Source organism: Camarhynchus parvulus, chromosome Z (genome assembly GCF_901933205.1).
Source record: "Camarhynchus parvulus chromosome Z, STF_HiC, whole genome shotgun sequence".
In the NCBI taxonomy this organism is placed as follows: Eukaryota; Metazoa; Chordata; class Aves; order Passeriformes; family Thraupidae; genus Camarhynchus; species Camarhynchus parvulus.
The window spans coordinates 61520948-61547192 of record NC_044601.1 but is presented as its reverse complement, the minus strand read 5'-3'; the positions used below and the strand labels follow the sequence as shown (position 1 = coordinate 61547192).

Genomic DNA, 26245 nt, shown 5'->3' with positions numbered 1-26245 from the left:
GCACCCCACGCCATGAAGCAATCTCTGGGGCTGACCCAGCGGTGGGGAGAACAGCCTTGTCACCTGCCCAGTGCTTTGCAAATTGGGTTTGAGCCCCAGTGTGCCATTTGCAGTCCCTTTCCCCTGCTCAGCAGTACCTCTCCACTTAGCAGCTCTCATGTTGCAGTTTGCTCTGGGAATTACTATCATGGAGGGATGATGATGATGAATTCTCACATGGGCATGCAGTGAAGCATGTGCCAGATTGCACAGCAGCTGCCTTGAACCCTGGGCACAAGCATTTTGTAGCTGTTGGGGATGCAGCCGTATCACATCATGCCACATCATGTGGCCAAAAACTCCCCTCCACCCCACCAGCACTGAGCTCACTCTGAAACGCAAGCAACTTTAAAATCACACTCCTCCCTTTCTGGAGGAGGGGCTAGTGGTTTCTCTGCTGCCAGAAGAGAGATGGATATTTGTAGCCTAAACAGGTTTTTTATTCTCTCCTTTTGGCAAAATCTCCCCTTCTGTCTCCTAAATATAAAACATTAAATGTTTAGGGTATCCTTTATTTTTCTCCCTCTTTTAAGTTTGTAATTCAAGCCAGATTAGCGTGGTTTCCTCTTCTGTTTTATAGCCCCATCCTGGCCCCAAGCGAGCTTTCCTAATGCTCTCAGATGTTCCTCTAATGGCTTACCTAGGCTGGAACTGGATACCCTTTCCTAATGGATTGCTAATAGCCTGTTTCTGGTTTTACAGGCTCCTTCAGTTAACTCGCAGCAGCAGCAGCAGCGATCGCGGCGCTCGCACATGCGATCTCCCCGCGAGCACATCTGCACGCTCACCCCTGCATGCAGCCGGGTGGCCAGACACCATCCCGAGCATCTCTGGGGAGCCACGGGCAGGCCTTGCGCCCAATTTGCTCCCTTCCCATGGCATTTTCTGGAGCTGCATCCCCCCTTCTCGCAGTTTTTGGAGGGGAGATCACGTGCGCTGAGCGCTTGCCAGCTCTGTGCACATCCCAGGAATGTGACAGGGCTCAAGAAGGTATTTCTTGTGCAGCGTCAGAGCTGGTGGCCAGACCGAGGGAGGATTTCCTACTGCGGGTTGCCAGCAATTTGCAGATGCCGTCCTGAAGTCTAATTGAACCCATTGGCCGCGCTGACAACATGAAATGTTAACGAACCATGAGGCGGGCTGCACCTCAGATCTTGAGATTTGCAGGAAAAGGTCATGAGATATTTAAAGCTAATAATGTGGTTGAATTCTCTCCTTCCTCTTCTGCGTTGGAAGCATTAGGGCCATGTTCGTGAGCATTTGCAAAGGCTGGGAGCGTCCTTCTCTGGAAGTGCAAGCAGAAGTGCTCCTACCATCACAGGATTTTAGGAGCTGGGGCAAAAAAAAACAAAACAAAAACCCCACGCAGACATCTGTGCCTGCTCTGATGCAGTTAAATGATGGGGTTTTGGGGACAGGAATGAAAAGTTTGCGGGCATTGCCAAATACTTAGTTTTGGGTTTGTTGGTGCAAGGATGGCATTGTCCCCCGACTGACCTGCCTTGTCCATATTGGAAGTGGCTGCCAGGGCGGGCTCAGGCTTGTCTCCCAGGGCAAAGTGACATTTTTTCATCAGAGAGGTGAATCTTACATGCTGTCTCTGGAAGTTCCTGCCTTGGGGCAGCCTGAAACAGCCTGAAAGTGTGAGCTAATGCATATATCCTATCTGTGATGGGCAAGGAGAGGGATGGAGCAAGCTGGGTAGGAAGGCAATTAGTGCCACTTGCTGCCACAGCAGCGTCCCCGCCGGCACGGTGGCAATGTCATTTGCAGCAGGAGTGCTTCCTTGTGCCCATCTGCATCCCCCTGTGCCTGTGCTGCTTTGCCTACACTCCCCCTCTTTGCAAGGCAGTCTTGGCAGGGAGGTCACCCTCAGCAAGCTGGGTTACAACTTCACGCCTGGTAGCTTTTATTGCAGCATTTCTCTCCCTTCCCCTCCCGGCTGCAAAGTCAGTGATTAAAAAAGAAGGGGGGGGAAATCCAAAGAATTAATAGGTGGGAGCAAAATATTTAGGCTTTAATAGTGTCACTCGCAGCTCAGCGTGGGGCAAGCAGAGCTGAAGCAGAGACTTTCTCAAAGGAGGGTAGGGGTGGGAAATGCCCAGAAATCACCTTTTCTGGGACAGAGCAGGTTCAGGACCCTTGGCTGGCATTGCCTGGGTGCTCTCAGCCCCCTTGGAAGCTGCTGGTGACCTAAAAGCACCGAGCACCTGGCAGCTGTGAAGGTCCCACAGAGCAGCAGAGCACTCACATGTGCATGTCCCCACCTGCAGGCTCACATAGCTACAAGCAGGTAGGAAGGTGCTGGCCAGCGTAACTTTCCCTGCCCACATGCAGACCACACTGGGCAGGTGTCTGTGCTCTGCCATGCCCATGCACAAGCTGCTTTCAGCCCCAGCCCACTGCATCAGCATGGTGAAGGCATCTGCAGGCAGGATATGCCAGTGCCAGCCAGGTTAGAGCTGCTGCTGAGTGCCCTCAGCAATCCTGATCCCATCTTCCCCAGAGCCACAAGCAAAAGCGACTTCTGACAGTTGTCACTTGGCAGGAGGGGGCCAGCACATCTGGAGAGAGTTTCCTGTTAGCTTGTTTTCCTGTAACAGCCCCCACTTTCAAAGATGGTCTTTATTTTGAGCCAGAAGGGATCCGTTCAGCTGCATCTGGTGTGGCACAGCCCAGGCTGCAGCCCAGGAGCTCTGTGATGCTCATCCTCCCAGACCCACAGCAGGGCTGGGCTCTGCACAGCCCCACAGCAGCCTTCCCAGGAGGGGCTGACAGCAGAGAGCACAGCTCAGACCCTGCTAAAGTGGCTCTTCCACTACCCAGCTGGCAGAGAATAAGAGGGGGTCATTCATTTCTCCCAACCTTCAATCATCCCAGAGTCCAGGTAGGAAGTTTTGTCTGGGGTTATACTGACTGATTCTTGTGGCTCTGCAGAAGGAGGAGGTATCTGGGGGTACCTTAGTGATCACTGTCATTCATATTTGCTCTCCAGGCATGGCTTTCAAAGGGAAAAAGCAAAATATTTCTTTTCCACATAGCAACATCTTTTCTCAAGCTGCACTGGCCATTTGCAGTGATCCTTCTGAGCTTCCCAGTGGCAGAGCAGTTTGCTTGGAGATTACTCCTGCTTTTGGTTTATCTTGTTCTCCAGGAGAGGTGGAATTCCTGCTGGGATCTTCCTGCAATTGCAGGGCCTGAAGGCACCTGAAACAGCAGTTGTTTGTGTAGCTGAGTCCCTGCAAAGCTCATTGCAGCCCAGTGGCAGGATCTGGCCCTTGCTGTGGGAAAAGTGGCTGTGAAATAGAGCTCACTGGGTGTCCCACCCCTATCCCAGTTCCAATTTCCCCCATCATCCAGTAAACTCGTGTAGCATCCAGAGGAGGAGTTGCAAGGGTGCCAGATGTTTGGCAGTTCCAGGTTGTGCTCTTGGAAGGGGTTTTTTCCCATGAGTGCTGTGGTTAGCAAAGGCTGTGTGAGCACACCAGCTTCACCTTACAATAGCCAGGGAGGGTGCTCCTTTTATTTTGGGGAAGGCAGACTCATCCAGGCTGGATACAGCAGCTGGGACAGGTATGACACACAGAGACAGTGCCTTGGGACAGAGGGGTGCCAGTCCTCATCCCCATACTGCCAGTGGAGCACTCCCTTCCCACTCTAGGAGCTGCACTGGACAGTGGGAGCTGTCAAGGAACAGGAAACAGAGCCACTGCCACCACAGGGGAGCCAGCAAACACATTTTCATGTGGGATGCAGAAAAGGAGGCATCTGATTCCCCCTTCACCCCCTGCACCTCCTTTCAACACGCACCAGCCCCCAGCCCACCTGTCAGGGCAGGGGAGGGTGGGGTTTTCTTCCCTGCCTCCCTTCCCATCCCCTTCCAAAAGCCATCTGGGCTTCAGACCTGCACCACCCTGTCCACCAATAATTGCTACCTGGTCACCCTGGACCAGGAGCAGAGCCTGCGTGGGGACAAAGCACAGTGCCCTTTTTCACTGCCAGGGCATCCTGGCAGGGTGGGCTGGGGGCCTTGGGAGCAGGATCAGGGGAGCTCAGAGGGGATAATGGCTTCCCTAACTCCTGCTGTGCTGCGCACCGAGACAGGGACAGCAGTCTGCAGGCAGGGACTGGAAGGAGGGTGGGCATGGGTGTTGGAGTGTGTATGGCTGCTGTGGCTGTCCCCAGGCCTCCAGCCTGTGCAGGGGGGACCAGCATGGACAGGGGGAAAGCCAAGTGGCAGGCAGTCCTCCCCTCAGCCTGCCCTAAGAGTCTGTCTCCATCCCATCAGTGTGGCTCCGGCCCTTGTGCTCATCCTGGCACTGGGACTGTGGGTGGGCACTCAGCAGCTCTGTAATCTTTCCAGGCAGGAATGTGGGGGTATGTGACCATGGCAGGGAATGGGATCCCAGCCCACACTGTCCTCAGCAAGCTGTCATCTGAATTACTTGGGTTCAAGGGCTTTTTTTCATTTCTCTCTCCTCTCTCTCTAGCTCTCTCTCTCATTTATTTTTCTTTCTTTTTTTTTTTTTTTTTTTCTTTTTTTTTTTTCTTCTTTTTTTTTTTTTTTTTGCAATGCTAATATCTCTGCATTGCACTGGCTACTGATCCCTCATTAATCTGGGCAGCACTTCACAGCCAGTCAGAGTGACTTTTGGCAGGTGCACAAAGGCAGGCAGCGACACACAAACCCCCACCCCGGCCAAAAAAATTACCATGCACAGCCTTCCTCCAACTTTTGTCTCTGTGTGGTGAGGACATGGATTAAGGAATTTCTCCCTCTGCCTTTGATGCTGTGTGTCCACCCATCCCCCCACAGCCTCCTCAGTGTGTCTTCCCCCAGTTCTGTCTCTCCCTGTGCTTTCCCATTTGTGGTGACACTTTTGTGTTGGGTCATGAGCACCCACCCAGTGGCTTTCTCCCCACCATGACAAATGCTGGATGTATCCATGGCTGCCCAGCTCAGAAGTTCTGCATCCAGAGGCTGTTTGTGTGGGCAGAGATGGATGATACCATCCATGCTTTCTCTTTTTAACTGCTGTGTAAAGCAGAGCTTAGGGCAACATCCTCACAGGTCCTTCAAGGAAGGTCTGGGTCCTGGGGGGACGTCCCCCCTGCCCAAGCAAGGCAGATTTAACCCCATTGTGCCTGTGACACCCCACCTACAAACACTCAGCTGCTGGTTGGTTGTGGGTGGGAAGAGGCAGGAATTGCTCCCAAGGGAAAGCTGGGAGGGACCTTGGGATGGGGAAAATGCTCCTGATGGGAAAGCAGCCTGGGCAGGTCACCAGGACCTTAGCAGGGCTGGCCTGCCTGCAGCCTGCTTGGTGCAGGTCCCAGGGAGGAGCCAGGGGTTCAGAGCATGCTGGAAGTCTTGGACAGAGTCATACACCAGCTGGATAATCCCAGCATCCTTCAGAGCCCTGTCCTCATTCTCCAATTCCAAGCCATACCCCAGCACAGAGCAAGTCAAGTCAGCAGGGTGTTGGCAGCTCACCCTGTGAGGATTCATTTCATTTAATTATCATTAGGAGTTAATTTAACTTGATTCCCTTGGCATTGCCATCCACACTGGTGGGTGCCACCAAAGAGCTCCCAAGGTCTGGGTGGCACAGAGAGCCTCACTGTGCCACTACACTGCAGACCAGATGATTCACAACATGGTGGGTCTCCTGCCTACCCACCCCGAGGTGCCTGGGCTCCCAGTGGCTGTGGGGGACACCAGTCATGCCTGCATCCAGATGTGCTCCAGATGTGGGGCTCAGGTCGGGTGGCAGGAGCACCTGGGAGTGCAGAACCCAAGGGCTCTGATGTTCTGGGCAGAAGGCTGGATGTGGGAATAGGAAAGAAAAGGCTTTCAGTTGGAGCAAGAAAGCAAAAATGCCCCTCCTCCTGTTAGGAATGCCCCAGAGTGGCAGTAAAAGCCTGGAGGGGGCTGCAGCTTTCATGCCAAAGGGATTGCATCTGTGCTGGGCTGTCGCATGTGCTGCACAGAAGGGACTGGAAAAGGGCTGGTTCTTTCTCAGGGTGGGTTCCTGCTTTCAAGGTACTCCTGCAAGCTGTGGGGTGATGGCACTGCCCATCTGGTGTGCACACATCCCTTGTGTGTGTACAGCCACACTGCCAGGGCAGCCTCATCCCACAGGTGCCCAGGTACCTCCTGAGCACCCCAATGGTGCAGCCCTCCCTTCCTGCCTTCCTGACCAGGCAAAAGTTTGGATCTTCCTCCTGTCGTTGAGCTGTTGGTGCTGCCCAGGACATTGTGATTCTGTGCCTGACCTTCTCCTGCCTGGCTGGGGACATGTGGAGAACCCCACACGTGTAGCACCATGAAGCTGCCCCCAGGCATGATGTGATGCTTGCCCTGGTCGAGCCCCTGGCTGGGCACTGGTGCTCACAGCCGGGCTGTGTCAGTCCCACACCACCCCTCATCCTGCAGCATCCTTATCAGGAGTGTGTCTGGGCAGGGCATGCCCTGTGTGCCCCCCAAACCATGCACAGCAGCACAGGGGGGTACTCAAGTGGGCAGCATGTTGGTCCTCAGTCTCAGAGATGGGCCGGGGGGCAATATCCCACTCAGCCTCTCCAGATACTCCTGCCCTGGTCCCTTGGATGCTGAGCCCTCCCCCCGTGTCAGCCACGTGTGTTTGCTCACCAGGGTCACTGCCATCGAGGTGCATTTCTGCTGAGTGCCTGCATCCCTCTGTCCTGGAGCCAAGCTCCAAATGGATCAGAGATCCCTCGGAAGGTTAAATGGGGTTAAACCATTGCACTTTGCAGCACGAAGGACAGCAGGGTCTTCTAAGGCTCAGACAGCAGTGACAGTGGGGCGGAGGGAATGGTTTCTAGGAAGAAACCATCTATCATAACTTGATACTTGTCCAAGGGCCCAGCTGGAGAGATGCAAGCCAAAACAACGGGATGCCAGCAGGCACGGGAGCAGGCTGGCCAGAGGTGCAGCTGGTGGGGAAGCCTCCTCCCAGCACTGGCAGTGGTGCCCTGAAAGCGCGTCGCACATCGCAGCCACTGCCTGCAATATCCAACTCCCACCTCTGCCCTGGCGTGTCCAGGGAGCCCGCACACACATCTGCTAGTTTCTGGTGACCTCTAGAGGAAGCTGCTCCGCTCTGACGCCGTGAGTTTGGGAGTGAAACCAGGTCTTTAAACCTTAAGGGGAACTGCAGCTGGAGCATCTCCCTCCACTTCCCTCCCAGTCCTGGGCTTGTGCCTCTGCCCACAACGCCTCAGTATTTCCAAAAGTGCTGCAAAAGCCCTGTTATCATCTTTTAGCCGAGCTAAATTGCCTTACACCTCCCGGGGACCCCTCTGACTGCCCTCCTCTCCCTGCTGCTGCCCTCAGGTCGAGCTGTCGGATGGGACATCGCACACCATCACGGACGCTTACGCTGGCAAGGAATACATCATCCAGGTGGCAGCCAAAGACAACGACATCGGCACGTGGAGTGACTGGAGCGTGGCTGTTCATGCCACCCCCTGGACAGAGGAGCCCAAGCATCTCACCACGGAGGCCCAGATCACAGGTAAGAGCCTCCTCCCAGTGCAAACAGGCTTCATGCAGGAGGAGCACAGGACTCTGGGCTGAGGGATCTCCTCTGTGGCTCCATGCAAGTCTTGCCCACAGCCAAGGATAGCCCCAAAAAACTCGTGGAGCTGCAGCCCTTCACCCTGCACTTTGCCCCCACCTGTGGCCCTGTCAGCAAGTGCAACCTTGGCCTGAAGAATGCTGACTCAGCTCACCTGGGTCCAGCATCCTTCTCACCAGGATACTTAGGGCAGGACAATGAGGGTGGCCACTGTGTTATTGTTGTTGTTGTTGTTGTGGTTGTTGTTGTGGTTGTGGTTGTTGTTCCCTGGAGTGCTGTCTCCCTCCAGCCCTGCCTCCCCTCTCCAGTCCTACCCCCTCCACACCCCTGACCCCTCACGCTGGCTCAAAGGGATGCCAATTCAAAATAAAAGCCACCAAGTTAACACCAAGTCACTGTTTCTAGGAAAGAGCTGGGACTGTGTCCAAATGGGTGTTATCAGCCTTCCATTTCCCAGAAAGGATGGAGCAGACCCTGCACTGGTTTCCTTGACTCCTGTGCAGCGAAACCCCCCTTTTCAAAACAGCACCTGTTGGAGCACCTGGATATTCAGGCAGCAGCAGGGATTTGCAGCCCCCACCGCCATTCCCAGGTGGATAAACCCCCACAGGGAGTGCAGGAGCACTTTGCAGCAGCACTACTGTCAGCGTTTCGGTTTTGCTTCTATTCCTACCTGCCTTGTGCTAAATGCAAGTGCCCCTGTCAGTGCCACCTGCCCTGTGCCGGCACACGTGTGTCCCTCACACACACATCGCTGTGTGCCTGGTGCAGCCAGGCAGGGCTGATGTGGGACACCCCAACTCCAATGCTGAGCCCCACTGTGATGCCTCAGTGGAGTCTGAAAGATGCTGAGACGACTCTGTGGTCCCCGGCATCAGCCCAGATGGTCTGGCCTGGACGTGCTGGGGCCATCTGGATGTGGCCAAAGCTGCCCCTGCCTGACTGCTCATCCAAGCACTCCCTGCAGTCCTGCAGCCCTCTGCAAGCATAGACAATCCATCTGGTTCAGGACAAAGCAGGACAAACCTTGTGAGCCAGCCCAGCAGAGGCAGCCTGCTGCGTGTGGCATGTCCTGTGGGTGAGGGACGCTCTCAGCTGAGCACTAGAGGCTCATTGTGACTTCCTAGCTGAGATTCCTACAGACCTGGTGCATGGAGTGGCTCAGCTGGTCAGGATGGGGATGAGAAGGATGCCCAGCTCTGCCTGATGGCAGAAACATCTCCAAGCAGTAGGTCCACTATCACAGCCAGGCAAGTGTCATGGATCACACCATCCCTTGAATCATCCCAGCCCTCTACCTCAGCCCTAGTGTGGTATAGCCCTGAAAAGAGCAATTTGGAGCCAGGTCCGATCCACACCAGCAGCAGAGCAGGGCTGCTTCTATGGGATGAATCCCAGGGCATCCCAGCCCTCCTCACCACCCACTCTCCTTTCTTGCAGAGACAACGAGCGCTAGCACCTCCTCTTTCATGGCACCACCCACAACCAAGATCTGTGACAAGGGGGCCATGGTGGGCAGCGGGGCCATGGCAGTGTGTTGGACAGCTGGACTGGTCGTGGCTGCCTATAGTGTCCTCTTTATTTAGTGAGTATCTATCTCCCCAGTCTGAGGCACGAGAGGCAGGAGGTGGGTGCTGGAATGGGGCAGGGATATGGGGACCCTCAGGGCTCTGATGTGGGTGGGAAGGGGATGGTCTGGCCAGACTGTGGGTGAAGGGCATTGGGAACAAGTCATTTGGGTTTTTCTTGCACTTCTGTAAATGTACCAAGTCTGACTGCTTTTCCAGATGGATATTTGGCTGGAGGTCTCAAAAATGGCTTTCCAAGCAAAGCTGGCAAAGTGGTCGGTCTTTGATGTCTTGTTCTCAGCAGCCCCCTCCCATCCTCTCTGCTGACATTTTTAAGAGGCAAAGAAACCACATGGAAATCTAAGGCCTTTGCTTAATGATGAAAGAAAAATTGTCCGAGATCAAAAAATTCAGATTGCATCTCAAAAATGTCCTTAATTTGGCTTAGGATGGAGCTGGCAGCCTGTAGAGCCACAAAAAAGCCCCTCTCCTCTACAGACCAGGGCTGCTGTCTCATGGGTGTCACACCCAAATGCCCTTTCATATTACCCAAGGACAGGGATGGATCCTGGAAGCAGCCACATGTGTCACTTTTGGGAGATAAAGGATAAGCCACCCATCCTTTGGCACCCAAAGAAAAGATCCTTGTGGGCAGGGGGTTCTTTGCTCCCCTCTGACAGTGTCATCTCGTGTGTGACAGCAGGAGGGGTGGTGGCATGCAGCCAGGGGAGGGTGGGCAGCGCCAACCCCTGGGAGGAGGAGGAGGTGGAAATTTGGGTACCTGAGTGAAACTCCCCTGCGGAAAAAGCCGGAAAAGAGGGGAAAAAGGAAATTCTGCTGGGTGTGTCCCACGGGTGGCTGAGCAGAGCTGAGTTTGGAGCGACACCGTGACCCTTGTGCTCCCCGTTTGCAGATCTCCATCTGTCCATCCACCGCAGCCCAGCGCAGCCGCCTCCCCACCGCCCACCGCCGCCCCTGCCCCGCCGCCCCGCTCCCGGGTTGAGTCTCTTTAGCTCTTCGATTTTGCACACATTGAGGACGTACCACGCTTCTCGCCGCCACTTCGGAGGAGGACAGAGCTGCTGCCGTCCCCTGGGGAGCCGCAAATCCCCTCTCCCGGCCCGGAGCGAGGAGACAGACGCACGTCCGTGCCCCTTTCCTCAGCCGAGGGGAGCGAGCCGAGGGTCCCGCTCATACAGCTAAACCCCCCCACGCCAAAGACGTGCCCGCCGCCCCCGCGGCCGCGCACCGAGAAAAGGGGATATGAAAACGGGGGGGTGGTGAGGGGAATGATGCTCCAAGCTGTTGTACCCCCTTATGGCAAAAGGGGGTCCCCCAAGGACTGGACTCGCTCCCCTGAGCTCTCGACCACGCGGCGAAGCTGGAGGGTGCACGGATCGGGGCTGGGGGCGGGTCTTGGTCCCCTCCGAGAGGGTGGTGGAGGGGGGACCTGGCGGCTTTCACATGTGCGATGGGGAGCAGGGAGCTGGCGGGGTTTTAATGGGATAAAAAAAAAAAAGGAAGTGAAACACCAGTAAAACCCCCCTGTCCCTTGCCGAGCACCTGGAGAGCTGTCCCTCCACCTCCTCCTCCACAGCACCCTGCAGGAGCCTTCGCCACCCCCAAACCCGACCCAACATCGCCCCCAACTTTTAACCGTGTTGGATACAGGGAATCACCCCCATTGATGTCTTTGTCTCATTCTCCAACAAAAGCAGAATAGCTCTGCTGTTGCCTTTAGAGCTGGAGCCCTGCAGACCTGTGCCCCGCTGTCCCCCGCTGTCCCCAGCTGTCCCCATGCCTGCTCTGCTCTCCTCTCCTCCCCATCCTGCCCGAAGTCCTGTTTTGTAAAGACACCTCCTCTTGGCCCTGCCTGGACCCAAGCGCAGTATTTAATACCATACGTCCTAGTATTCCCACTGTTGACATGCTGTATTTGAATTTTTTATAGATGTATATATATAAAAAAAAGAAAAATCATCAAAAAAAAAAAGTAATAGAGGGGATAAAACTAAGCTCACAGAGACAACGCACACGCACACACACACACACACACACACACACACACCCACGAGAGACTGTCTTCATTAAATGTTCATTTCATGATGACTGGCGGCTCTGGGTGTCATTCCCTTCCATCTGGGGACGGGGGTTTTGGCTGCCTTCTTCCATGCATGGTGCTGGCTGAGTTGGGGAAGGACATGGCAACAGCATTGAGTGGACACACACACACCCCCTGGAAGCTGCTCTGGCGTTTGAGACCATAGCACCGTCCCCCCGGAGGGGTAGGAGACCCAAAAGGTGGCCTTCAGGACATCCTGAGAAGGTGCCCAGCCTGGGGACTCCTGGTGAGGGAAAGGAGATGGTTGTCACCACCCCATATGACACATCTGCTGTGACAGGGAAGTGCCACATCTCCCCATTCACAGGCCCTGGAGGGTCCCCTGTGTCCCCAAGCTCTGGCTGCTCCCTGACATCTCTCAGGCAGGCAGGAGGATGGAGACCTGCCTGAGCCCCACTGCAGCCTGGAGGTGGCATGTAGTCACAACTAATGCACTTCTCATGTCTGATTAATAATTTCATGTTAGGAAAATGTCACTGGCCCAGATGCTCTGAATTAAACTTCTGTCAGGGCAGGGCTCACAGGGACCCAGTGTGGAGGCAGTGGATGGAGCCAAGTACATTGCTGGAGTCTGTCCTTTCCCCATGTGCCTTGCTTGGGAGCGCCACCTGGAGCAGGGGTGCTATCAAGCAATGCCCAAGGGCAAAAGCTCCACTTTTTAGAAAATTACCTCTTTGGTGCGCCAACTAAGTCTCTACAGCAGGGAGATCTTTGTGTGGCTGGTTGGATGGATGGATGGACACATGAATGGGGTGGATGGATGGGTGAGTGGGTGGAAGAAGGAAGGAAGGAAGGAAGGAAGGAAGGAAGGAAGGAAGGAAGGAAGGAAGGAAGGAAGGAAGGAAGGAAGGAAGGAAGAAGGAAGGAAGGAAGAGAAGAAGGAAGGAAGGAAGGAAGGAAGGAAGGAAGGAAGGAAGGAAGGAAGGAAGGAAGGAAGGAAGGAAGGAAGGAAGGAAGGAAGGAAGGAAGGAAGGAAGGAAGGAAGGAAGGAAGGAAGGAAGGAAGGAAGGAAGGAAGGAAGGAAGGAAGGAAGGAAGGAAGGAAGGAAGGAAGGAAGGAAGGAAGGAAGGAAGGAAGGAAGGAAGGAAGGAAGGAAGGAAGGAAGGAAGGAAGGAAGGAAGGAAGGAAGGAAGGAAGGAAGGAAGGAAGGAAGGAAGGAAGGAAGGAAGGAAGGAACCACAGCCTTGGCTCTGCAGAGCCTGAAGGCAGAGCCAAGCTGGTCACTTGCTCCCACCAGGCACTTGCTGTGATTTGAACAACGCTGGAGCTTTATTTAGGGAAGAGGTCCGTCAGATGCAGACCTGTCTCTGGCTTGGTCATGCTGGCGGCGGCAGCGCTGACTTGGTTCACTGGTTAATGTTCCATTACCAGACAACATGCCTCCATCATTTATTAATGTTTCATTAGTGTTAAAAACATCTGGTAATTAATTATGCACTAATTATGGATTCACAGTGCTGAAAGCTGGGGTAATCTACCATAGCAGATGGCTCTTTGGGGCAGGGGGAAGGGACAGCTCTTAGCAGAGATGAAAATGTCAGGCCCAGCCCTTGCTACGGGGAATCATCCCAGACAGGCTGATCACCTTCATCTCCTCCCAGGATTTCCATAGCTGGTCCAGAGGCAGGCGTCTCAGGTTATTAAGCAGAAGAAACCTGTCCCTCTCAAGCTGTTTCAGGGGCCAAGGGAGTGGTGCTTCCACTGTCCAGGGCAGCTGTGTGAGAAGCCATCTGAGAGCAGTGGCTTTCACACAGAGCCCCAGGCATCGTCCAGCACCTGGAGTTGGTACTCGGCTTTCTGCCAGCTCTGGGATGCTGTTTGTCAGCCCTTCCATGGTTCCTGGCCACGTTAAGCAGCAGTCTATAAAGCAAGGGGTGTCGTAAAAGCCCACTCATTAAATGCCCCAGGAATATTATGTACAGATGTGCAGAGATGTTTCAAACTGGGGAAGGTCCCAGGGGAGCATCCCTGCCAAGCAGAAAATCCATCCACTTAGCAGTATAAATCCATACAGGAAGAAAGAGGGAATTACAATGCTCAGAGAAACCTGTGCATCACATAACCTGAAATCCAATACATCACCCGGGTGCAATGGGTCCCTGCATCTTCCCAGCACATATGTGGCAGTAAATCCCACCTTAGGTGTTGTTTTTGGGCTGTTGCTGATGTGAGAGCAGCCTTGCATGGAGCTCCCCAAGCTCTGCAAGAGGGATCAGAAGTGTGACTGGAAAGCAGGAGCTATTTCCTGGACTTGAAGCCTTGGAGGAAGCAGGAATTCCCCATGCTTGAGCGAGGGGCTGAACAGTGGAATGGGACTGAATGCATCTCCTACATCCTTCCCTTAAGCGAGTGCTAGCAGAGACCTCATTCTCCCTGACCCAATAGTCAGAAAATCTACCTGCTCCCATACCAGCCTGCCATCCAGAGCTTGGATCTCCCAGGGGACAAAAACTAGTTTATTTATCCCAAATCAGGCTGACAAGAATGTGTTGTGCAGCCTGTGATGGGGTGGAGGAAGGAGGAGCAGGAAGGGTACTGTGCTGTGCGTTTCAGCTGGGCAGAGCTTCAGTCTGGCACAGTCACAGGTGAGAATGGGGAATGAAAGCAGGCTCAGCTGTTGAGAAAGCACACCCATAGCTGCGCTGCCAGACCTGAGCTGGGAGCTTGCTGGGCTGGGTGGAAATTCCAGGTGGGATCTTTTGAGCCAGTTGGCAGAGGAGAGCTGCTGCATATTTGCACAGTGGTGAATCTGGTCCTCCAGGGGCAGGGACCCTCCTCCATCACAGCAAATGGGAGAGTGTCAGGTGAGGTGAAAGCAGCAGGAGCTGGTGGAAAGGCAGTCTCTGGGATGAAAGCATGAAGAGCAGCATCTGTGAGGGATGAGACTGTAAACAGGGTCAGCTTGACTTGGAGAAGCCCAGACTCTCCCAACCCCCAACTTGCAGTAGCGTCAAGTCCAGCAAATACAAGAGCCCAGCCCAAAGCACAGGGTATTCACTCAGAAGAAGCTGATGTCTCCCGTACAGAGTTAATGTTTCCAGAGCACTGGATGCCTCTGGCAGATTATAGGCTTCCTCCCAGGGCTTTCTTCCCCAGAGGCAGGAGGGGTAGCTCAGGCAACAAGATCCCACCATGAGGAAAGCCTCTTCTCTGACACCTTTGGTGCAAGAATGAGCCCAGGAGCTTTGAGTTAATCAGCCACCGCCACACAGAGAAGCAGATGGAGCTGCAGGTGCAGACCTTGGAGGCAAAAACAGCCTTGGGCACCCTCACAATGCTGTAGGGCAGAGGTTTGTAGCAACAAGAGGTGACAGATCGTCACAGCAAACCACAAATGACAGTCTTGGACCATCTTATTTGTTGGTGGCTCCAGACAAGGACTTGATTCACCTCCAGAAGAAACTGCCTGTTGTTTGAAAACCCTCCACGCAGTGATGCTTTTCTTCCTTGTGTCCATCCTGACTGGCTCAATGTCTGTCCTGGCATTGTGTTCCTGGTCCCCACACATTTCTGCCTGCAGCCTCATGCCCTCCCTCCCCACTAGACCTGCCCTGAAACCTCCTCACTGCCCAGATAGGCATCTCCCACCACTGTTTCCTCATCTCCCACCACTGCCCCAGTGCTACAACCTCCCTGCTCACCTCCAGTCTGCCCCAGGCCCCTCCCTGATCTGGCCAGGGTGACCCACGTGGATTATGTGCTCACAGCATCCCAAACCTCCCTACACACAGACTCGGCAGCCAAGCACAGCCCACCCGGCTCAGCTGCAGTGTGGAGACCAGACCACACCATGGTCCTCTAATAAGCAATTGACTCTTTTTTTCCTCCCTTTCAAGAAAAAGCCAAGCATTAATTTGGCTTCTGCCACTCTGTTTATCTAATAGCATCGCTGATTGATTGTCTTATTTATAACCCAGATCCGGTGTCTGGGCTGCTCGCGGAGACGGAGTGATTGATGGAAAGAAGACAGCCAGAAAGGGACTTAATGGAGCCATGTGGCTGAGCAGCGGAGTAGTGGCTTAGGCATGAAATGAAAAGTGTCTCCCACAAGTCTGGGCTCCTCTCCTCCTTTCCTGCGTGGTTCCCAGGGAAGCTGCTAAGTGCTGGGAGAGAGCAGCATGCTCCCTGCACCCTGCCAAAAGCAATCAGGGACCATGCTCAGGTCTCCTCCTGCAGCCTGGCCAAGGGGACACAGCCAACAGGGACTTGGACAGCTTCCTGAGAAGGCGTCACACAGTCTTTGGGAAGGTTTCCCCCTTCCAGGATGGAAGGGATGGTTGAAAGGCGTGAGACAGCCTGAACTCTGCCCAGTCACCAGCCTGCTGTCAGGCTGCCTGTCCTGCCAGCTGGAAATCAGGTCCCTGCACAAACACATGGTGCAGAGAGAAGCCTTTCCCAAAGTGCCCACCTGCAGGCTGGCAGCATCTTCCAGAGGTCTGTTTTATCCAAAGTTGGACTGAGATAATTCTACATCCCTAGGGAGTTCCTCTGTTTCTCACACCCAGTGGTCACAAACCCCAGCAGAGTCACCAGCTCACATGTTAATTACCCCATGGAGCCATAAAGTGCCAACAAATGGGGAAGGAGATGCAGTCCCAGGAAGTGACATGGCATCATTCAGGGTCATGCTGTGGATGTGTGACAGCCTGGATATGTCCCAAACCTCCAGTCTGCAAATTCACCCCAGAGCAGCCTGTCCCCAACTGCAGGATTGGATCGTGGTCAGGATATGGCTGACAACTCCAAGTCCTCAGGAAGGCATTTGGCTTTGATCTGAGCCAGAAGTAAACCCTCATCTTGTCCATAAAGATCAGTTTGGGAAGAAAAAACAACATACTGGTTCAGTCAAAATATTTCATAGCTGTTTAATGGTCTTTATTTCATGTCTGATTGTAACAGATAATCTAATACAAGCCTCAAGCAAAGCCAAACACAGTTATTTCATTATGAAGGACCCCACCAGCCAGCTTTGACGTGGCCAAACCCCACTCCTTTCTTTTTTCGGGTTTTTTTCCTTTATTTTTTCACCACATATGAAATTTGAGGAAAACCAAAGCAACTTTGTGAACACTGCTGTTTCAGTGGGTTGAAAGAAACCATCCAGGAGACAGGTCTCCAGTACTGGACATATTGTTGTTCCCAACACCAGTGTTTGGCAAACACTATCCAATGCCTTGTGATAGTTTTATTGCTTCCAGGAGAAACCCCTCCTTGGAAAGTCCCCCTGGAACAGCAGATAAGGGCAGATGATGAACACTCACTCTGGCAGGGGTGTTCCCAGTCATGGTGTACCTCTGTGGATGATGCCACTATGACCTCACCATGCGTCCAGGGCTGGGAAGAGAAAGGACCAGGACAGGGTGATCCTTGCAGAATGCTGGAAGATGGAGGGGCCCCTGAGCAGTGGGAGCGGAAATGGCCTTTGATGTGGAAGTTCTCCTTTCGCAAACACAATGACTCGCAGAGAAGTTTTATAAACATGGCTATTGTTGCTCCATCCCTTTGGTGGGAACAGATGGTCCGAGCGCTCTGTTCGGCCCCCCTTCCCTCCCCTCTCTCCCTATCCCCGTTAATAAAGCCCCAGCAAGTCCAGCATCGCTAAGGTTTTCCCAAGGGGGATCAATAAATAAATGTAATAACAACAAAGGGGCCCATGCAGACGAGATTGGGTTACAAAGAGGCCTCGGCCCCCCTCCTCCTTTCCGGGTGAGAGTCACTGCATGCAGGCACTCTGGCCAGTTCGAGGAGAGGTTCCTCCATCCCCAGTGTCTGTGGGAAGTGGGGACAGGATCTTGCCACTGAAAGAGCCAAGCACCGCCCTGCAGTCATGGATGGCAGTGTGTGACCTTGGTGGTCACCTTGCAGCCTTGGCCATGGGACACTGATGGCAAGTGGCTGCCAGATCCCCACCTTTGGAAGTCACCTTAGCTAGCTGTGGGAACAGGTTCAAACACTGACCCTGGGTGTGCAGCAGGAAAGTGCCTTCTTCTAAGATTTCCTGGCTGAGAAGTTGCTCCAGAGGTTTCCCAGCAGGATCCCATCCTAGAGAGTGCATTTGGGAGCAGGCATCATGGCTTCACCTGGGCTCACTTTTTGCCTCGCTCTTGCCTGACAAAAGCCCAGACAATTTTCTGGCCAGCTGGAAAGCATTGGTGACCCTGACCTACTCCTCAATGGAGCGTGGTGAGGTTTGATGCAGGTTAGCTGGGATTAAAGCAGGGCAGAGCAGTTTGTGGAAACCACCAGCAAGTACCAAATGCTGCCCATGAGACTGCAGGGCAGGAGAGCAGCTTTTCCAGGAGCATCAGTAGGGTTTGAAAGTGGCCACAACATCTCACCAGACTCTGGATGGTGGAGCAGTCACATGGAGGCACTCCATCGAGTGGTCTCACCAGTGGGGAAGGAGGCGACCAGTTCCAAAAAGCTTCCCAGGAGCTCATCTATTGAGGAAGGGCCCAAGGCTGGAGTAACCCCACAGGGAAGGCCCAGAGAGGACTTTGGTGATGTGCAGGAAGAACTGAGCAGATGGTTTGATCCAAGAGCTGACGCTGAGCCCTGCTGACACACCCCTGTTAGCTGCCATTGTCCAACCTCCTCCCCAGCTGGTCCCTGCTGCTTGGAGGTGACAGGATGCTGGTTTTATCTGTGCAGGACTCCTGCAGCTGGGGGTCTGTGGGATGAAACGTGTTTCACACACGCACATGCACGCACTGCCGCCTCCCCTGCGAGTCCCTGCCTCCCCCCGACCCCTCGCTTGTAAAAAAATTAAAACTCTAGATATCATCTCTCACAAACATGGATTTGAGGCCTCATCAGTCACCAGACACGTCCCACAATCTGCACTGGCTCCGGACAGCTGGAGGGGTTTGCTGGAGGACCAGAATGACTTCATGGCGCCTCCCACGTACCGGGGGTTACCCAAAGTGCTTGGTGCAGGGAGGGGAGCTGGGACCAGGGGCACAGGGCCCCATCCTCACCATGTGCCACCATGCCACGCCCTGGACCCAGCTGGGTGGGTGCTGGCCTGGGGAATGACGGAGAGAAAAGCTCTCCCGAGGCGCAGAGGCTCTCCCTGTGGGTGCGAGCAAGGCAGCTGGGCTGGGCTCCTGTGCCGGAGAGGTTTATGAGGGCTGACCCCTCGCACCGAGCGCCTGGGGCAGGATAAATCCCACTCGGCCTCGGAGTGCAGGTGCGCAGGGCTGCCGGGGAGCGGAAAGCACTGCAGATGCATGGGGGATCCAGCAAGGGGGAGCTGGGGCTGGCCTCAAGCTGTGTGCTGCTTTGGGTCCATCCCAGCGCTGGGAATGGTCCCTGCGCCTGCTCCGGAGCCCGCTGCATTGCGCTGCACTGCTGCATTGCTCTTGGCAGGGCTGCCTGCACACAGCCTGCCGTGGAGAAGCTCAGGGGTGCAGAAAGACTTGCACCATGCCAGTAGATGTGCTGCAGGATGTCCAGAGGAGACTCATGGCATTGTGGGGGTACCCACAGCGTCCCCTGGGTACCCCAGTTGTTCAGAACATGCATCCATAGCTTAGTGCCTCACATTCAACCCTGGTTTACATCCTATCCAGGACTTCCTAGCTACTGTAATGAAGGCAACAGGAGGTCACTGATTGGGTCCCTATTAGGCCTGATGTCTCAGCCATGGTGACATGAAAGATGCTGTGCCAAAGGCCTCAAGAGAGGATACTGGTGATGTCCCCAGCCTTGGGGCTCCTGACCCCCCTGCTACACTGGGAGATGCTTGAGGCCTACACTGGAAAAGGTACTTGGCATCAACATAGCCCTCAGTTCTACAAGCATCACCCTGGGCAGTAGGTCCTGCCAGTCTGGGACGTGGGGTACTTCATGTGCAGGGCTGACAGTGACCTCTGCAGGAGGAAAAGGGATTTCAGCTCATAGCCTACCTCCCCCATCTCATGTAGCACTGATCTGAATCCTTGCCTTAGGAGCCAGGCAGGGGGTTGGGAACTTTTCCCTGAGTGAATTATAATCACCTTTCAAAAAAAAAAAAAAATAACACAAAGCAGGTGGCTGAGTGCAAAGGTGGATAAATGCCCATCACAGAGCACCTAACTGAAGCCAAGCACAAGCTTAACTTTGGGCTCTTTGAAGTCAGCACATCCTTATGCTCTCTCTTGGTTTGGGGCTTAAGCCCTCCGTGTGTGCCTTCTACCAATGCTTGGGTAATTTATAGACATGTGAGGCTATTCAGAATTCTTTTCTGTGAACCTCTTGCATGAACCCAGTCCAGCTGTGTTGGTGAGGATGGAACAAGGAAGCCTTGTAGATATGATTGCCTGGCGAAAGATTTTGAGAATATAGAAACTATAAGCGAGATTGAAATGAAGGCAACCTTTGAGATGTCCTAGCTAATGAACAATGGGAAAACAATGGTGTGGCCGAGCAGGTAATCCTCTTCTTGATGAAACAATACCCTCTCCAAGCAAGCAGGTCTGAGGGTCAGAAGAAGACCCTGACTGCTTGGCAGGAGAGGTCCAAAGAGTAACTTTTAGGGTTTAAAGTGTACCACAATATGGTAATGTAGTGATTCTTATAGGCTGTATGTAAATGCTATAGGATTTGTATCTTGTATTAGATTGGTTAGTGAGAATCAGAATATTCAACACAGAAGATTATTTAATGCATTGTAATGAGAACCTCGCTCTCTCACTTGCTCACTCTTCTATGCTCTAAGCTTCTCTTACTCTTGCTCTCTCTCTTGCTCTCTTTTTCTTGCTCTTCTTCACTCTCTCTCTCGGCCCTGCTCTGATCTGTGGCTGGCAGCTCCCAGCAGGGCTCTGCACCCACGCCCTGGCAATAAATTGCATGTCCACGGCCTGGCCTCAGAGATCTCTGTCTCCATCCATCCCGACTGTGCAGGAGACCCCGAGCCACTCCTACACAGCTGGTCGGGTCATGTTTGCCTCTTGTCCACAGCTCAGTAGAAACACTGTACTATATGAATCAACCCCAGGAGTAAATGCTAAGACTTGGTATCCCAATCACAGACTACATCTCTCAGGCATGCCATCCCCTGCTGCATGGCCACTTTACCCTACCTGACAGCAGCACATTGACTAACAGATGTGTACACCCCTTAATTACAGCACAGTGAATCCACTTAGTGCTGTTTAGTTAGAGATCTTGTCTATTGGAGGAGCTCAAGTGGTACTCACTCAGCTCAGCAGCCCAAGTCGCTGGATTTTCAGGCCCTTAATATTCACTCTGATCTGTTCATAAGTTATTCATGGGGAGTGGGAAATGCCTTACAAGAGAACTCACTCCAAACTGCGAGTGCTTCTGAGGCACCTTGCAATCTGCTTGCACAGGGAAAGGAGGGGAAAGTAATGAATAAATGATTGTTTACAAATTATTTACTTGTCTCCACTAATTTCCACATTGTTTACCTGGCAGCATGCTGAAGTCAGGAACAGTTAGAGAAGACTTCATCCTCGTGTATAAGGGGATGGAAGTTGAGCAGCATGGGGGGAAGGAAGCCAATGAAGCAGAAGAGCAAGGAGCCAGCTTTGGCTGCCAAAATTGGCTATTGAGTGTAGTGTTGCTTGGTCTTCACATTTCAGAAGAAATTGTTATGCAGGGGTGTATCTCTGTCATAACTTCCTAGGATGCATGGAGTCAAATCCAGGGCCATCCAAGCTGCTGAGGGTTGTAAAGTCCTTAAGAGGACTACACTCTGCAGAAGATGACCAGGCCTTCCTAGGAGTTCACTGTCTATTCCCAGGGAGCCAGGACTTTGTGGGGAAAAACCAGGAAAATGTCCTTGCTGTGAACTATGCAGCAGAGTAAGATCTGCCGGAAAGACTGAGCTGTTTTGGTATCAACAGTGTAAGGCCTGTGAATGTGGGAATGATGATGCTTACAGACCATGGCATGTTGCCCCAAAATGCAAATGGGAACTCTGCCTTGGGGCAAAATCACACCAGCAGATCATGGCTACCTAAAGCAGGCAGCAGAAAGAGCCTGCCCTCCTACTTAAAGCCATTTTAGGCTTCCCAGTCCTATCTCAAGCTAATTTCCTACAGTAAACCAGAGACAGAAAGACGCAGTGAAGAGGAATGAGCAGCAGCAAAATTAATGTGTGTGGGTGTCATTTGGAGGAGAAAAGGGTGTTTGGCTATGTCAGGAGAGCAGGACAAGCTGGGAACTGGTCAGTCCCAGCTGGATTGATGTCTTCTCCAGACTTCCCCATGCTTCATTCCCCTCCTGTTGCTCGAGGGTTTGTGAATTCCCTGTGGCTGAGCATTCAGATCCTGTATCCTTTCACAGTAGGTGCTGGAGCATCCTGGGACACAGCTACAGAAGGAGGCACAAGATGCCTGCAGAATGGAGGGGGAAAGCTTGAACCAGGACTGCCACCAACTGCTGGCAAAGCTCAGGTGAGGGCTCAGGGCTTGGATAATGCAGTTGCACAGTGTGTGATTAACTCACCCTGCAGGACAGCGACCCACAGGACACAGAGTGATGCTGTGAACTGGGACTGGTGAGGTTCACAGAAAGGACAGGTGCAAGTCAAATTACCCAGCCACAGGCTGCTTTCATTAGCCAGCATGGAAACACGTACAAGATGGAATAAAATCATATCAGCAAGACCCATGAGTAGCCTGTCCCCAGCACTCACAGCTGTCTGTGCTGTGACCATACCCTGGGGACAGACAACAGCACCCAAGTCCTCAGGCTGCAGGAGACTGAGCAGAGTTGCAGGCACACCACGGTGGAAGGGGAGATTTGGGATGTTCCCACTTGTAGCATGGAGAGAGAAAGCTATCTGCAGACTGCAGGACACCTTTGGGACCTTGTCTCCTCCATTCCATCCCTGGTCTCAGCTATCCCTCACTGGATAGCTGTGATCCCACCACTCCTAAAACTCCTCCATTCCCTACCCTGCTTGGCACTGACCCTGCTCGCCACAGCCTTCCAGCTCATCACTCCCTGCGAGCAACCTGTAAATCACCCTTGTACACATATCTCCCTTGGCCTTGGGGAGAGGGAATTTATCCCCCTAGCTCAGCTGTCAGAGACCTCTAGCTGCCAGAAGTGATCAGGATGCTCTTAATTCATTGCAAAGGGTGCAGGGCTCCAGGGAAGGCTCCCATGCCTGCCTTCCTGCCAAACCTTTGCTGCATGCTTGTGCCCCAGCCATGGAAACCTTCTAGGAAAATTGCTCAGCGTGACTTAATTGCTGTGCTCCTGAACGAGGGCACATGAACCTGGTCATGAAGCAGCAAGGCAGGAGGGGACTGCAGGCAGGACATGCAGACTGGGGGACTCTGACATGCTCAGAGTGGTGAGTATCTACATGGTGGAGACTCTCCCAGCTCGCTGGAGAGTCCTGAAGCATGCAGACCAACAAACAGCAGGCAGATGATTCAGGATTGCCCTAACCCTTGCCAGTCCCTTGTCAAGTCCCTCACAGAAGCATGAGCAACACATCCAGATGCAAACATCTGGTTGTGCAGCCCCTCTCATCATTGACCCAAGGAAATTGTGCAGCTGAGAAGGCAGGAGGGAGAAACATGTGAAATCCCTGTAGGTGCCTTGCTCAGTGCATGGATCCAGCAGGGATGGGCTCACATCTGGGTGAGCTGACAGGGAGCTGGCAGCAGTTCACTTGCTCACACCAGCCTGCTGATCTCCCTCCAAAGCCCCCCCAGAGCCTGCATCTCTGGTGTGAGATGAACACTGAGCAAATACCCCTGTTTTCCTGCCACAATTACCCTCTTTAACTTTTCAACTTATCACCTGCACCGAGGTTTATAAAATTTTAAAGCTAATGGCGTCTCTAGTAATGATACTGCAGATGTACAAGCTGCATCCTGGGATGAATAAATTATAGGAGGCCGAGTAAATTGCAATGGGAAGGACAGCAGCTGCAGGATGGAAACAGATGGCTTCACCATGCGCCACAGCTTGGTCTCAGTGCGGGGTGTGTTCCCAGGGCTGCCCTTTTCGTGGTGGCCCTGAAGAACACCTGGGCACACCTGAGGCTGCAGATCCCGGAGCAGCAGCAAATGCTGTAGCCAGCATGAGGGTCTGTGCAGCTGGTTGAGCGCTGCCGTGGGACTGGGGCTACAGTGGCAGTCTGTGGGTCAGTAGTAGGAGAGTAGGAGACCTTGTCTTCCTTCTGCTGCTCACTGCCTTTTCACACAGGAGGAGCTCACAGCCTCCAGAGCTGACAGGATGCTTGTTAGCTTTCTTGAAGGGAGGTGGCTTGTGGTGTCATTTACTGCTACACTGCTCCCAGAAAAGCTTTTTCTGCCTCTCTCCACCCCTGCACATGCACACAGACAGTCTGAAGAGCAGGGTGGCTCATCCTACTCCTCTGCCCTTTGGCACGGGGCATGCAGATGTATGATGAGGATGCACAGGGGGTCGTGCCTCAGGTGCATGTTTGTGTCCTGTTGGTGTGACCAAAGGGATCACCACAGATCAGTGAGGGGCTCCTTCACACTGATGGGCAGCACAGCCCCAGCTGAAGTCCAACAGTGCCGCATTTCCTGAGCTGTGGTTCCAGCAAAGATGCTAGCACGCTTGTCACATTCAGCAGGGTGACAGGACAGGGCTGTCTCTGTCCCAGACAAGGGACAGGTTAACAGAGCAGCTGTTATTCCCAGCTCAATAAAGTCACATACCTCCTGTCTGCTTCAGGGTTCTCCTTTCCCTGTGCCCACGTTCACATCCCAAACTCATCCTGAGACAGGTAACTCCTGTCAGGACATGTTCAGGGCTCCTCAAAAGCTGCTGCAATCATGGCCTCAGATATTAAAAAGCCTGGCCTGACCCTCACTACAGGACTGGGGTCTCAGCCACATATCTGCTACCCTTTCTGATTTGTTGCTGGAAAAGTTCAGCCCCCGTGACATTGAAGGGATGCAAAGACATTGGTGGTAGAGGAGCCAGGGACATACAGACAGGGAGTCCCTAAGTCACTCTGTTCCCTGCTTCTCCTTATGAGAAGAGGGTCCTTTGGTCAAAGGTATACACAGTGGAGCCTGCCTCTGTCATGGGGACCCCAGAGAGGCTGATTAAAGCAAAGGGGGCTTCGTTCCCAGGGCTGTCAATGCCACCAGAGGCTCTATGACAAGAATACAGATCTTCAGTATGCAGCCAGCCAGCATGGCTCCATCTCTGAGGGATGCACAGTTCATGCACACCCACACCCTACACACATGGGGTCCAACCAGCCTCACCCCTCCTGCATGGTGGCAGCGCCGCAATACCCCGTCCTGCTCCTCGCAGGTGCCCCTGGTCCAGATTGGGAATGTGCAAGAGGAATTCACCCTCCTCTGGCCCTGATGCAAGGGTGGCAGGAATGCCAGAGGACCACTCTGCCATCCTAAAAGGCCTTGACAGGCTGGAGATAGGGCCCAACGGGAGCTTTTTGGCATTCAGCAAGGAGAAGTGCAAAGTCCTATCCCTGGGGAGCAACAACCCCAGGCACTGATGGACACTGGGGGCCACTCAGATGGAAAGAGCTGGAGATCCTGGTGGGCACCAAGCTGAATATTAGCCAGCAGTGTGTTCTTGCTGAAAAAGACTTACTCTGGGTTGGATTGCAGAAAGTGCTGGCAGCAGGTCAAGGGAGAAGGTCCCTGTGCTCTACACAGCAGTGGTGAGGAAACAGCTGGAGCCCTGTATCCAGTTCTGGAATCCCAGTAGAAGGGAGGTATAGCCATAATGGAGAATCTAACAAAGGGCAACAAGGTGATGAAGGGATTGGATCATCTCTCCTATGATGAAAAGACAGGAGAGACTTGTCTAGTGACAGGACAAGAAGCAATGGGCACAAACCAGAACGTGGGACTCACTCTTTTATTGCCCAAGTGACCAGCCACAGGAGCAGATTGACCAAGGAGACTGTGGATTACCATCTTGGGACATATTCTAAGCCTCCTGGATGTGTTTCTTGCCAACCAGCTCTAGCTGGTTGGGCCCTGATTAAACAAAGTTTAGCTCTGGAGTTCCATGAAAACATCTGCCATTCTGGGATTCTGTGAACAACTTTGCAGACGTCACAACTTTTGCATTACGTTACAAATTTTACATGCATTACAACTTTTGCACTGTATTTTTTTGCGTGCCTGCAGGTTGGAGGCTGACAGGGCTATACTCAGTTACCCAGCCAGGAGAACCTGGGCACTTCTGGAGACATGGCCAAGCCTTAGCAGAAGGGAGAATACTTTCTCAAAGCCTGTTTACATCCATGGGCTAAAGGAGCCCAGCAAGAGCAACACCTGCCACCAGCACTGGTGGGGTTCGCTGCTTTGTCAGCAACCCCAAATACCACCTAAGCTCAGGGTCCTCAGAGCATCCCCAGAGCAGAGCTGGGAGTGGGACAGGGCAGCCTTTCTCTTTGTCTGGAGAAAGTTTTAGTGCACTGGGTAACACTGTCTAACTCCACTTTCTTCCACGGATTCATTGCCTCGTTCCAGAGCTATTGAGCAGGCGAATGTGTCCAAGAGCAGATGGATCCGCTAAGCGGCTCTTTCTTGCACATTATCTCATACAGTTTGGGTGCAATAAAACTTCCAGGCAGAACAAATCTTCAAGCTTGTGCCGTGCCTTATTTTTAGCTGCGAAGTACGTCTGTTTTAGTGCTCCTAATCCCTAGCTTGGTAGTAATTTATGGAGCAAGCTCTTGGCTCGCTTGGGCCAGAAGATTTGTAGTAAAACTTTTATAAGTTGCAGAGATAAATCCCATGGACTCTTGCAGTCTCGGGGGACTCTCTTCCAGAAGTATGTTTTGCTGAACACTCCCTCAGCATGGGAGTATCTTCAAGACAGAAAGCATCAGATGGCTGAGAATAAACTATCTTGAGTGTCATCACGATCTGCAAATCACCTGGAAGGGGAAATCAGGGGAAGCCATGGATTCCCCAATCTCAGCCAGAATT

At 53.2% G+C, this 26245-nt stretch overlaps 1 protein-coding gene across 2 annotated transcripts in view; it reads left to right on the top strand.

The window, feature by feature from the left end:
- Window positions 1-11277, top strand: part of CNTFR (ciliary neurotrophic factor receptor) — a 200830-nt gene extending 189553 nt beyond the window's left edge. For both annotated transcript variants that reach the window (XM_030969396.1, XM_030969397.1), the window contains 3 exons: window positions 7397-7577; window positions 9081-9225; window positions 10122-11277. In XM_030969396.1, coding sequence (XP_030825256.1) covers window positions 7397-7577; window positions 9081-9225; window position 10122 — 327 coding nt within the window. In that variant the 3' untranslated portion in view covers window positions 10123-11277. The remainder of the gene's footprint in view (window positions 1-7396; window positions 7578-9080; window positions 9226-10121) is intronic.
- Window positions 11278-26245: the final 14968 nt, after the last annotated feature.